We start from the raw sequence: 13161 nt of genomic DNA, 5'->3' as shown, positions 1-13161 counted from the left end.
TTCTTTCCATGTCACCTGGCCCTCCTTCCAGTAGCGAAACACTCTCTGTTTCCGCCTAATCTCCATAAGAATGTTCCTGGTCAGCCACGCCGGCCTCCTGCCGCGCCTGCCTGACTTGCAATATTTAGGAATTGCCTGATCTTGTGCTTCTAGGAGGCATCGCTTAAAGAATGACCAGCACTGGTGGACATCAAGGCCTTCAAGAGCAGCTTCCCAGGGGACCTTGCTGACTAGTTCCCAGAGCAGCCTGAAGTCCGCCTTCCCCACAGTTGTAACAATAGTTGTAACTATTGGTGAGACTGTGTGCAATGCCATTCCCCTCTCCTCCTAGCTTTTACTGCCCAGTAACACCCATTCCCAGATGGTATGGAATTTAAGTTTCTACACTTTATGAGAATGTGAAAGTATTCCAGAAAGATTATGAAAAATTCATAATTTTATATAGCAGCCTCTCTATATATCAGCTATTTTTTTTTCTCTTGGTAGTTCTCTATCTTGGTTTCTGGAAGTTTAGCAACAGCAAAGTATGTTTTATCCCTTGAATCTAACCTATCACTAAATCATATTTAAAAACCCTGTATCGGCACTTCAAAAACACCCACACCTTCCAGGTGGTCTGACGGAACAATTCCTCGGAGGAATCTTTCTATTGTCAAACAAATCACTAAGCATAGTTAAAGGTTCACTGGAAAAAGACAGCCATGTACTTTCCAGTGATAACTGAACTAAGTTTTCCTCTTGACAAAACAGGCAATGTAATTGCTCTCTGTTCCATAAAGGAAGACTGACAGTCTTGTTTTAATTCTCCCAACTACCAGTAGCTGATCGGATATCTCTGACAGCAGGGTGGAACGCTTCAACTGCTTTTTACCTTGAATATGGAGTAACTTAAAAGGTGAAGATTTCTCATGGACTACAACAGGAACCAGCACCTCAAGGGCAAGCTGGAACACAATGCTCCTAGACAATGGACTTCCCCCAACAGCACACAGGCTTTTCCCCTTTTGGCTCACATATACTTGGAAAATCAGTTTGGGTTTCAATGCTACAAGTGTATTCCTCCTGCCCCAATAATTCGTCTCAAATTGAAGTATACATATAAAACAAAATCAGTAACATGAGATCCTTTGTGTGGGAAGATAGCAACTTCAAATAATAAATTCAGGCTATTTTATTTCATTCGCCTTAGAGAGCTATGCTTTCAAAGAACAGCATAATGTCCTACAAAGTCCCTGTAAAACAATATTTCAGCTCTGTTTTTAAGTAAATCTACTGTGCTCATTTTACAGAGGCACTGCTTCACAATAATTTTGTTCAGCAACCACTAAGAGATACTACAAAAAAAAAAAAAAAAAAAAAGCTGGCCTTGCAGTTGGTTTGCTGAGCTGAACAATTACTTTGATGTAGACATTAGAAAAGAAAAATTAGAAGGTTTAAGAGAAGAGGGGAGGGAACCTGCCACAGATGATACTGTAAATAAAAAAAATTATGAAAAAAATCCAAGATGTACATAACACTTTCTCAAACAGTGCAAGCACATAGCTCACAGTTCAAACAGCTGAATTTAATCAGACTGGGGGGCAAGAAGGAAAGTCTATTTTGTAAGGTTAGGCTGCACCCATCTACCACTCAGCAAATGAGAACTACCTACATAGGGGTCATAAATGTGAAAAAGTAACCATTGAATCAAAATGAACATTAAGATGTTTAAACATAGTTTAGATTGAACAGAGATTCCTGTTTTCTAGATATATAATATAAAAAAAAAATTATACAGATCTGCATTAATACTCCTTAATGTTGTGCAAACCACAATTGACAGATTAGTCTCCAAATGCTTTCCTCCTTCCCTGCTACATACCACTTCTCTCCCCACCCTCCCCGCCCCCCCGGTTGAAATAGAAAGAGTCATCAGAAGACAACATGGTAGAATATTTTTTCTCATAGGCACTACAAGGGATGATTTTAAAAGTGATAAAATAGCAAAACATGAAAGCATTTGCTTCTTCCTGTACAAATCAAAACTCAACTTTCATCTGAAAGATTTGCAATGCATTGCTTAGTATACTAACTGTAGTGTATCAATGACTATGTATAATATGATAATCTTCATTTTTATTCAGTCTCAGGAGGAAAAAAATACATGCAGTATATTTGCTATAAAACAGATGGACCATTTTTGTTCAGCTCCCAACTTAATGACTACATCTATTTTTAAATGTTAATGTTTAAATTAGATTGCCCTATGTTCTTTGGATTTATTTTTTGTTTGTTTCACAGTTATTTTGGGAAATACTAGTACCTTCTTAACATTTAGTAAGAATGCCGAGTAGAGCTGTTTTCTAGGAGTAAATCTTGTCATCTGCTATAACAAGCAATGGGAATACATTTCAAAAAATAAATGTATCCGAAGCAAAGCATTGCCCTTATGCAGATACCAGAGCTTTGAGACAAATGCTACAAATGTTATTGCTTCTCCTGACATGGTCAATGGAATGTAAAAATGCAGCTCCATTCCCAAATAACATTCATTAGCTTGTAGACCCAGACAATCCAGTATATTCTCAAACCAAAAAAAAAAAAAAAGAAAAAAAAAAAAGAAAAAGAAAAAAGAAAAACTGTGTTACTCTGCATAACTTAATTATGACTGCTGACTGGTTCAGTGGCTGCCTTTAATACAGCCAACACTCTGTAAGACAGCCCAAAGAGCAGCACACACATCTCCTATCCATTCTATGGGCAAGCATTGGGCTTCAGCTACAAGCACACTGAGCGTGCAAATTTCCTGTCAATAGGGTCATTCATACCAGTATATGTTTACTTAGAAGAATACTAAATGCACCACATGGAAATAATTAAGCAAGTCAACAATACAGACTATCAGTGTAGATAAGTTGAACATACTGAGAACAGCAGATACACTGGCACAGATCTCCCAGTTATTACTCCCACTGATACACTGAAAAACAAACCAAAGGCTGCAAATTATTTAGCTTTCAAAAAGTGTGGTCATTAGTTGAACCTCAGCTGGACTTGGACCTGTTTTTTTTTTTTTGTTTTTTTACGTGTGTGACCATGCTTGCATAGCCTTCAGTAATTATTTACATTTCAAGCAACCTAACTGTAAGCAAACCTCATTCTGGAAGCCATGGTACTGCTGGTATAGCATTGTAATCCCAAAAAGGGATTTAGTGCCTTAGCTTGAGTGCTGCTGGCAGTTATTGAGCAAGGAAGATCACACTCTTTGCAAAAGGTTTTGCAGACAGGCCACCAACTCTTGTTTATGATTTTCTGCTTACTTCTTAGATTTCTGTATTTAGGAGCCAAATTCAAGGCTATTGACATGATTCAAGAAATTTTGCATGCAAAATTAAGACAATGAAAATGAACAGTCATGATCATAAACAGCTCTTTTTTGTTCAATTAGAAATATTTAGAAGAAAAAGAATCTTTAAAGTGCATAGTAAAATTTTAATAAGCGGAAAACAATTAGATCCATTCTGAATCAATTAACAAATTCCATTGCTTAATCAAATTCAACAACAATATCACCTAGCTCTGTATTTACTGAGCACCTAGCAAAATGGTACAATCTACTAGAACAATCAGTTAAGTGTTCACCTTGCAAAGAGGAATAATGATTCATTTGTTGCACAGCCTCTACTAGTAACAAATATGGTGTCAACATATTCATAGCATATCATAACTATCAAAATCTAGAGGAAAAATTGTACAGTTACACAACAATCCTTTGGCACAAAAAGAGGTACAAGGCTTTTGTATTTTCAGGTCCTTTTCACTGTTTTGTACTGTTACAATGAGCTTGATTAGTATTTTCTTCATTTGCTATCCGCACCAGTCTGCCTAAACTGACCCTTACCTATTTGTTATTCCATTCCCTCAATGTCAGCTAAGAACCCTGATTAAAGGATCACCAGAATTTGTTGTTCCAGTTCCATTTTAACAGAAATAACTATTGTATGAGAAAACAGTTCTGTTTGAAGGAAGAGATTTTATGTCTTTTGAATGTAGTACATACCTGTTCCTTTGCTTACATATGGAGTCTTGAAGAATTTCACAACACCATACAAATTCACTATAGTTCCATCTTTAAGATGATTCAGAGGAGTATACACATATTTTGGTGCAACAGACTAGAAAGGCATGATAAAATTAAGGGACAGAAGAAAAAACATTACTCAAACATTCACCCAGAATTCTGTCTTCTAACACCATCTAGCCTTAGGTATGTTTTTAACTTGTCTTAATAAAGTTTTTTTTCTACCTTACTCAATTTAGACCTTCTAAATTTTATTTATTCATTCACAGGCAACGAAGCATACAAGACCTATATTTCCATTTCTTTTGCAATTGCATCTTTCTCACAGTAAACTAGCCAGTCAGTCAGTTCAAGTAAGCTCCAACATATGAAATAAGTGAATAGGTAAATGAAAGTCATTACAATAAAGAACTTTGGAAAGCAATTTTTATTGATTGATCTTAACGCATCCATCCAAAGGACATTTTAAAGCATGCACATAAATCTCTTTTTAATTTTTAGTAGCAGTGTCTCTGCACAGAATCACTGATTTGGGGATCTCATCTCTCACAGCAATTGCGTAAGTTTCTAACAGCCCATTTCTTGGAGGATTACAGAAATTAAGGACTACTTTTTACTATTTAACTCTCCTCTCATTTTAAGATTACAGAATACAATGATTAGCCTCATTTAAAAAACAAATTCTCCCAAACTGACTGAAAACTGTGTTTTTCATTCATTGTATTGTGGAAAAAAATTCTCAGACAATTAAGACAAAGCCAAGCTGTGTTATCTTCAGCACTAAATCTTTAACCTTATGGTAAAGGACAATTGGATTTCACATACCAAAATTCATGCCTTTAATATACTACTTTCTGAAGAATTTTAATTTAGATAGGCAAAGACTTGTTCCGAATAGTAATAAAAATAAGTGCTAAAAACACAAAGTGTGATTTTAAAGCAAAGGAAGATACTTTAAAAAAAAAAAAAAGGAAAAAAAAAGCAGCATACAAACTGCTTTGGAAAGGAAGGTACCTTTCTAACTCGTATTTCCTAAGCCAACATGCAGCCTATTTTTAGATCTAGATAGAAACTATACCGCAGACTACTTTATCATATTTGATCTCTTTTTCCAGGCATAATATTTGCAAAATTAATGCTAAACAAATGACTGATGGGACAGTAGTATGGATGCCAAAAAAACAGGAAAGAAAAATAATTCTACACATTCTTATCCACATGCAGTTTGTCTTACGTGGGTTAAAAAAAATCCCAAATATAAACTCACCACAGATGCAGTTTCTGAAGCAGTTGTGCTTGGCTGAGCATAAATCTGAGGAGAAAAGTGGCAAACTCACTGATTACAGAAGTGAAGAGAGCACAAATATTTTAACAAGATTTGATATTGCTATAGTAAAGACTTAGAAAACAATACTAAAACTGCTTTTCCTATTGGAATCACTGCTGAAACTAGCAAATTTTGATCCTACAAACAAAAAAATCTGTTCTGATTACACTTAGACAACACCTACTTTAAATAATACACACAGTTTCTCAAGTAGAAACCATTCTTGCACTCCTTACCTTGTGTGCATCATTGAATTCTATTATGGGCAAGAATGGTTTAAACAGCTCTAAGAAGGACAAATTTCTGCACTCAAAAAGTAGTATTTTACCTCAGAGGCCAGAGATGATTTGGGTCTGGCACCACACTGGATCACTTCAGCATCATATTTTGACAGAGTGCACTTCGCAGACATATTCTGTAATCTCAGTGTTATCTACTGCAAAACATTCTTCTCTACTGCAGGCTGTTCTGCAGAGTATTATCAGGAGGGACACAACTCTCATCAAGGCCTTTCAGAATCTTGGGCAGAAAGGAGAACACTCGTCCCCACACATCAGCAAGATAAATACAGGTGTTTTTTTCAGCTGCACCACTTTCACAAAATGGGTGGAGTCAGGTATTATAAAATTGTGCAAACATGGATGTGTCCTGACTGGTGCCTGATGGACATACTACAATAATCTACAGTACTTCAAATTCTAATAGTACCTCAAATTCTCTATTGTAAACCAAAATTCTAATGAAGCTATTTATTAAAAAATAAAAAAAATGGGCACCCACGTACATAAATGGCTGAACCAGCTTCTTCTGACACCTCCAGGTGGCAACCATGTCTACCATCTTCTCTTGCTGTAGGTGATTTTGCCAACTTAAATCCAGCAACTATACAGGTGTCCTATGGAGACAGGGTGATTAACAGATGTTAAGTGCTGTACATCCTCTTTTAAAGGAGGATATGGTATCTAATTTTACTCTAAAGTCTCAAGACTTACAATAATAAGCTTTAAACAAATTCCAAATGCTGCCTTTATGTTTCTCTATTAAGTTCTTCTGTTCTTTTACCCATGAAATTCATATTTCTAACCAACCTCAGCCAGCTTTTTTTTTTTTTTTTTTTTTTTTTAATTCTTTTAAAATATTTGAATTGTTCATGCTACTATTACTGGCAAAACCTAGAGGGGAAGTCACATTGAGTAAAGCAAGAAAATGGTTACCCTTTAAATATACTGAAGTCTGACTCCTTGTACAAAATTAACTAAACTAAAAAAGTAGTCACATTTCTGACTAATACTGGTAAGGCATTCCTTTCTTGGTTGTTGTTACTGCATTACAGCTACACTTTGAAGAGATTATCCTTAAAAATAATTTCAATTTGGTTGAATTGACATCTTCCAATTTACTTCTTAAGGGTTAACTAAGTAAGTAAATCACTAGATTTCTGGTAGGAAAAGAGACTCAAACTGCTCTGGTGTCACTCTTGAGCTTCTAGCACAAGCAGCAGTTCCATTTGCTGCTGCATGGGTATACAATAACTTAGATACCACTAAGTGAAGAAGAACAGGGAGGATTTAAGCACCTGTAGCAGATTACTTTTAGTAGTAACTTCACCCCAAAAAATAAAAGGGAGAAGGAGGATGACATAAAACACATTTAGGAAGTAGACGTGCTAAGAAAGGTAGTTAAGCAAGCAAAAATACAGTGCTGGGAACTCTTACACAATGTAAAGCTCTTTTAAAGTCAGCTGCTTATGTACCAAAACAGGATGGAAGGGTTGCTGTTATGTGATCCATTCCCATAAATCCTTCCACGCTCATGCAAACACACCTGAGAACAATCATATTAGACCTGAAGCCCTTTTCCTATTTGACCTTCTACCAAAAGCACTTTCAGCAGTTTTTAATGATTGACTTTTGTGTGTTTATTTGATTATAACAAATAAAAGAGTTTTCTGATTAAAGCTGACAGTTTTTGCCAAATATTGCACTACGATGTCTCTTTTTGCTATTTCAGCAGTCTGATAATGCTACTCTGAACAATTTAAGATCCAAAGCATTAATATTTTGTGCAAGAAAAATAAAGGCTGCTGGTTTAAGTGATACTAACATATTTAGTTATTAAAGGATTTGGAAAAAAAATGTAAGAAAAATAAGCTCGAACAGAGCTAATTTGCTAATATATAGCAAAACTACATAAGGCATGGTAATTTTTTTGTAGTGTCATAAATGGGAACAGAATGTATATTTTGACTAGAAGATAATACGCAAGTCACCTAACTGTAATGTGTATTCATAGCTTAGAATCATAGAATCATTAAGTTTGGATGAGACCTTCAAGATCACCTGGTCCAACCATCACCTTACTACCAATGTCACCCACTAAACCATGTCCCTAAGCACCAGGTCCAACTAAATGGGTCAAAACAATTAGATGACTTAATATTCCCTGCACCTGAAACATACCACCCTGCAAACATACATTAAAGTTGTTTCATTCTTTTCAGATACAGATAAAAACATAGAAACACAACCTTCAACTCGGCTACTTTGCAGAAAACAGGTGCAGTACATGTCTTTCCCCTCTCTACTGCTGATGCTATTCATGGTGTTCCTTTAACAGTAGAATCAACCTTCAAATAAAAAGCTATCCATTATTCCTGCTTCAGCATTTTATTAGATTACAGGCTGCATCAGATTTGGGAACTTAGGTGCTGAGTCAGGACTGGAGAGCTGACTTTACTTGTCTTGTACTTCTGAGAAGGAACTTTAGAATTACACAGACTCAAGTGGTTACGCAGGTTGATAATAGATTATTTTTTTTGTGAATAACTAATTACTGGTGATGGCAACTCTTACATAACATGCAATGCAAAACATGGCATTCAATAAATACCTATGAAAGGTCTGTAATTTCAAAGAAGTAGTAAGACAGCTCTATCCTCAAAATCTAGTTTTAAAGATAAAAAGAACAGATGTTTTCTCAGATTTATCATTAATTCTTGGTCAGCTTTGACAGGTTGTGAGTTGCAGTTTCTAAACATGAACAAAATTTACATAAGCTTTGAAAGTGTTTTTTAATTTAGGACTGTATGCAGCGCCAAGGTTCAGGTTATTGGGGAAGAACACTGATTTTAGTGCTGGCTTTCTAAGGGTTGCTGCTTGTAGGTTGTGGTTTCCTATTCAGCTCTCTGGGACTGATCTAATTGTTGCTCAAGGCTTTGCTCATGATTTGTATTTTTATCAGGACAATAAAAATCATTAGTTCTTTATATTTAAAATCATTCTGCAGATTGTATATTTAACAAATTAATTCAAGAACTTCTCATCTATGAATCACAGCCAAAATTCTGTGGAATCCAGAAACTGGTATAAAGACTGATGCTTCTTATTTCATACATATCCGAGATTTGTAAAAGGACTTTCTGTCTCAAAGCAACTGAACTGATTGTGCTGATATTCAAGGCACATTTCTCTCTTCTGCATGGCATATGACAAACAGTATAACAAGGCTTTGATTCACAGTGGAATCTGATTTAGAATTGAACGCTCTCTGACCTGCACACATTACCCAAGCCCTTCGGTGTTGTTTCCTCAAACTCACACAAGTCTGAAATTGGCCATGCATCAATCTCAAGGTCAAATTAATAGCACAATACCTGTACAGGTTCCACTAAAAGAATCTAGGTAATTTTTATTCCTTACTGTTAAATTCATTTGAAAGAATTCTATTTGTGAAATCTCTCATTCATGACCATGACCACTGTGTTCCTGACTTTTCCTTCATATAACCTGACTGGAGAGATACTAGCTGCAAACAGAGGAAGATGTCCTGCAGACGTATTTATTATTTGCTTTTCTCCAGACTTTCTATTTAATAGATTACAAAGTACAGATGACATGTACTTCCCAAGACCTACCACCATGCTATCTGTCAGAACAAGCACCTTTTGGTGGAAAACTTTTCTTAGACTCAGCAATTTCTTAAAAACAAAGCTTTATCCCATTCAGTTCATGACAAGATCAATTATCTGCTGATGGGAACCACATGGTAAATTATGCCAGAAAAAAATCCTTGAAGTGCAAGGAATTGCATTGTTGATTAAAACTTCTGAAGAATTTTACAGATTCATTAAAAATACAATAAGCATTTTTGAATATTTTAACTCACACATTATTTGACTGAAAACATGACAAGGTCAGAATGACAGAGAAAAAGAAGGATCGAAAAATATGTATGCCAGCATCTTTCATTTCTATGGGAACATTTCACCTATATTTCACAACTACTTACTAAACATTCATAATACCAGTATTTTTTGGGGCCAGCCTTTTCATAGACTATGTCAGTCTCTCTTATACATTCTGTAACTTCCAAACCTCCTTAGTGACTTCAGCTCATTTATCAAAAGTTTTAAAAGTCTCAAAAAGACTCTTTTGAAAAAAAGAGCGATATTAAATCTTTTCTTGGGTAAGGTACTTTTGTGTTTTTGTTTTTTTTTTTTTTTTTAATATTTGAAAAAGTAGTCAATGTATAACTGCCTATATTTGAGGGTCATCTAAGCAAAAACTAAATGCTTAGTTCCTTCTCTCTGAACTATATGTATTTATAGGAAAACAACTAAAAAAATCCTTATTATTATTAAGCTATATTAATTTAGATTAACACAGCTGAAAAAAACAAGGATTCAGAAGTTTTCACTGTCTGAAAGTGTGTAAGCATCTAATCATAGAAATAAAAACATACTATAGATCACTACATAGTATATAAACGCATCAGCTCTAATTATAGGTGTAGTTCGTGAAATTTGCACCATCAGTCCCATATGTCTCCAGAGCTGACACATGCATCTTTGAAGCCAATACAATTCAGAATGCAAGCTACTATCCAGAAACAGCAATATCACTCCCAAGGAATACAAATCGATCTTCCCTTCTCAAAAAAAAGAAAAGAAAAAAGAAAAAAAGAGCTGAGAAACAAGCAAAAATCATTATTTATCTTTGGGTAGACTTACATGAAAAGAGCAGGCTTTCCTCTGAACTGAAATTAAAATATTCGATAAATTTGGACTTTCAATGATATTTTGATGTAGGTACCTAACATCTGAATGTTTTATGTTTCGGCATACAGATCAACAGAATTCAGGTATACTTGACTGGATATTAGGAAAAAAGCTCTGCACGGAGAGGGTGGTCAGGCACTAGAACAGGCTGCCCAGGGAAGTGGTCTTGACACCAGGTATGCCATTTGAGCAGCATCTGGACAACACTCTCAGACATACAGTCTGATTTTTGAGTGATTCTGCATGAAGTCAGGAGTTGGACTCGATAGTCCTTGTGGGTCCCTTCCAACTCAGGATATCATCATTCTATGATCTGAAAAGCCTAGACAGATATTTTAACTAAGCCATTTCTATTTCCACATTTGAGAAGGTCTTTAAATTTTGCTCATAAAAAATATTTCTAAAAATCTGAAAAGAAAGCTCAATTTTCTTCACTAAATAATTCTCAATTTTCAGTGTGAATTTGTATCACAAACAATAAAGCACTAACACGAGTTTATAATGTACTGTATACTTTAAGTCGATATCTGGCTAATATTGAAATGTCAGCAAACTGACAGGCAATCTAATCAAAATTATTAACTTGAGGTAATTGTTTTCAGCTTGTTTTCCCTCTTTAGTTGCAGCACTCTCACTGAAACTCAGAGGCTGACTTGCCAATGTCCTTTACCCTGGAGCTATCAAACCAAGATGTATCTCTAATGAAGCAAGATGCCAGCACACAGACAATAAAGACTATGCCGTTTTGAGTTATTGAAAAAAAAAACAACAAACATAATTACACTAAAAGTTGTGTTAAATCAATATAATTTTAAGGTCTACCTTATCAAATTGCCATAGACTTTTAACTTATGAACATAGAAAGATAGCTTCTCTAACATCAACATTCATGATCCTTTACTTGTTAAGTAAAGGAAACAACACTGAAAAAACAAAAAACTGCTTTATTTGAATGTTATTGTCCAAAGGAATTTACAGAAGCAAATACTTTTTTCTAGTTTGTATTTATAGATTTGAACTGACTAAACAGAGTATTTCTAATTTTGGTGATAGCTATACAAAGAGAAAATAAGAAAGCAACATAGATCTGTGGAAAACAACCCCTAAAATAAGAAAAAATAAATACATTTTACCCCATTACGTATAACTTTTGCACAATCATCTGCCATTTTTCCATATATTAGAATATTGATACTGTCGATCCTTGCACATGAGTTATCTATAGGGAAAAAAAAAAGAAAAAAAATCCAATTACCATAAATTCTTCAAAGCAAAATTGTAACAGGAAGATGTTTCCAAAATAAATTCATCTTCAGAGCCTAACACTCCATTCCAATTTATTTACAAGCAGAAAATCATTTAAAATAGCTGTTAAACTGTTTTTGTGTGCTAACTATAGGTAAATCAGTAAAATATTCTTTATTAGATGACTATTTTACATGGGTACGTATTCTGCATCAGTGTATATTAAGCAGAAATGACACAAATTTCCACTTGAACAATTCAGTGCATAATATTAGAAAGGAAATATTAACTAGTCACATTTGATTTTTTTGCATTAACACAGAACTATAGAACTAGATTAAATAGAGATGATTCTGCAGGACATATGCATATCAAGTAAATAGTCTTCCAGGAGGACCAAAGCAGAAATCAAGTTGTTATTTTAGAAGATTTTCCTAGCTGTTATTGTTACAGAATTGACACTAATGATTTAGATGTGCAAATTTATTTTTTTGATGCTCTGGAGAACATGCAGAAGCTCTCAGCCTCCTTGAACAGTCATTTGAAATTAACGAGACTCATGAAATTTTCCTTCTATCCTTGGGAACTCTGAAGCAGGGAAAATGCTTCCAGTCCCATCAACTTCATTCACCTCTGGTGACACTAATCACAAGCAGCACCACCAGGTAGGATCTGCGCCCCCTAACCTGCACTTTGGTCATAATCACAGAATTTGTAGAATCAGGAAGGTTCAAAAGCAACAAGTGATAATTCCCTAACAAGTGTAAGGAAGGAGCTGAGAAGGAAGTTAAAAGAAATGGGAAGTCCAGCATTAATTTGGACTCCTGACTAATAACATCCTTCTATTTCCTGATAGGAAGGAAAGATAAGCTTTGGACTTAAGGAGAGTTTTTTTTAAAACTACTATTTATTACATGATGAACAACTTAAGTCCTCCAACACAGCAATGTGTCTACTGATATTTGAGTAATGAGCAGAAAATCTTTCTTTGAACCACTTAGTTTAAAACAACACAATACATATATCTTACTGCTAACCGACATACAGATCTATATTAAGTGTACGCTGTCATTGTATATGTTTCCTAGTCCTTCTTTATGATAAGAAGCTTAAAAATACTCTATTAAAGCTGTACACATAGCTAATGAATTTCCAAAACAGTATTTTAAAAGATTCTGCAACAAGAAGTCTACTGAAAAATACAGAGACCATATTGCTCACAGATAACTTAACTGGTATAATTTTAAAATAATCCACTTGTGAGGGGAATTAACATTTCTAGACATTATTTCAAGTCTAAACATTTTCTGAACACAAAGCAGGTACTAGTGGTGTGATAGCATGATGTCAAAAAAAGTGTTGAGAAGGTCAGGAAAAAAAAAAAGGCAAACAAGTACCTTGAAGAACAATCTTGAAAAAGTCTGTCCCATCTCCAAGCTTTGTTTGTGGGTAGGAAAGAATAACAGCTCCCTA

The 13161-nt window shown here is 34.9% G+C and overlaps 1 protein-coding gene across 2 annotated transcripts in view; it reads right to left on the bottom strand.

The window, feature by feature from the left end:
* The window catches only part of POT1 (protection of telomeres 1), a 74547-nt gene that overhangs the window by 48931 nt on the left and 12455 nt on the right, over positions 1-13161 (bottom strand). For both annotated transcript variants that reach the window (XM_027458175.3, XM_072033190.1), the window contains exons 3-7: positions 13086-13158; positions 11577-11662; positions 6172-6282; positions 5328-5372; positions 4040-4154 (exon numbers count right to left, since the gene is read on the bottom strand). In XM_027458175.3, coding sequence (XP_027313976.3) covers positions 4040-4154; positions 5328-5372; positions 6172-6282; positions 11577-11662; positions 13086-13158 — 430 coding nt within the window. The remainder of the gene's footprint in view (positions 1-4039; positions 4155-5327; positions 5373-6171; positions 6283-11576; positions 11663-13085; positions 13159-13161) is intronic.

Source organism: Anas platyrhynchos, chromosome 1 (assembly GCF_047663525.1).
Source record: "Anas platyrhynchos isolate ZD024472 breed Pekin duck chromosome 1, IASCAAS_PekinDuck_T2T, whole genome shotgun sequence".
In the NCBI taxonomy this organism is placed as follows: domain Eukaryota; kingdom Metazoa; phylum Chordata; class Aves; order Anseriformes; family Anatidae; genus Anas; species Anas platyrhynchos.
The sequence above is the reverse complement of the archived record's forward strand: the minus strand, read 5'-3'. Positions and strand labels throughout refer to the sequence as shown.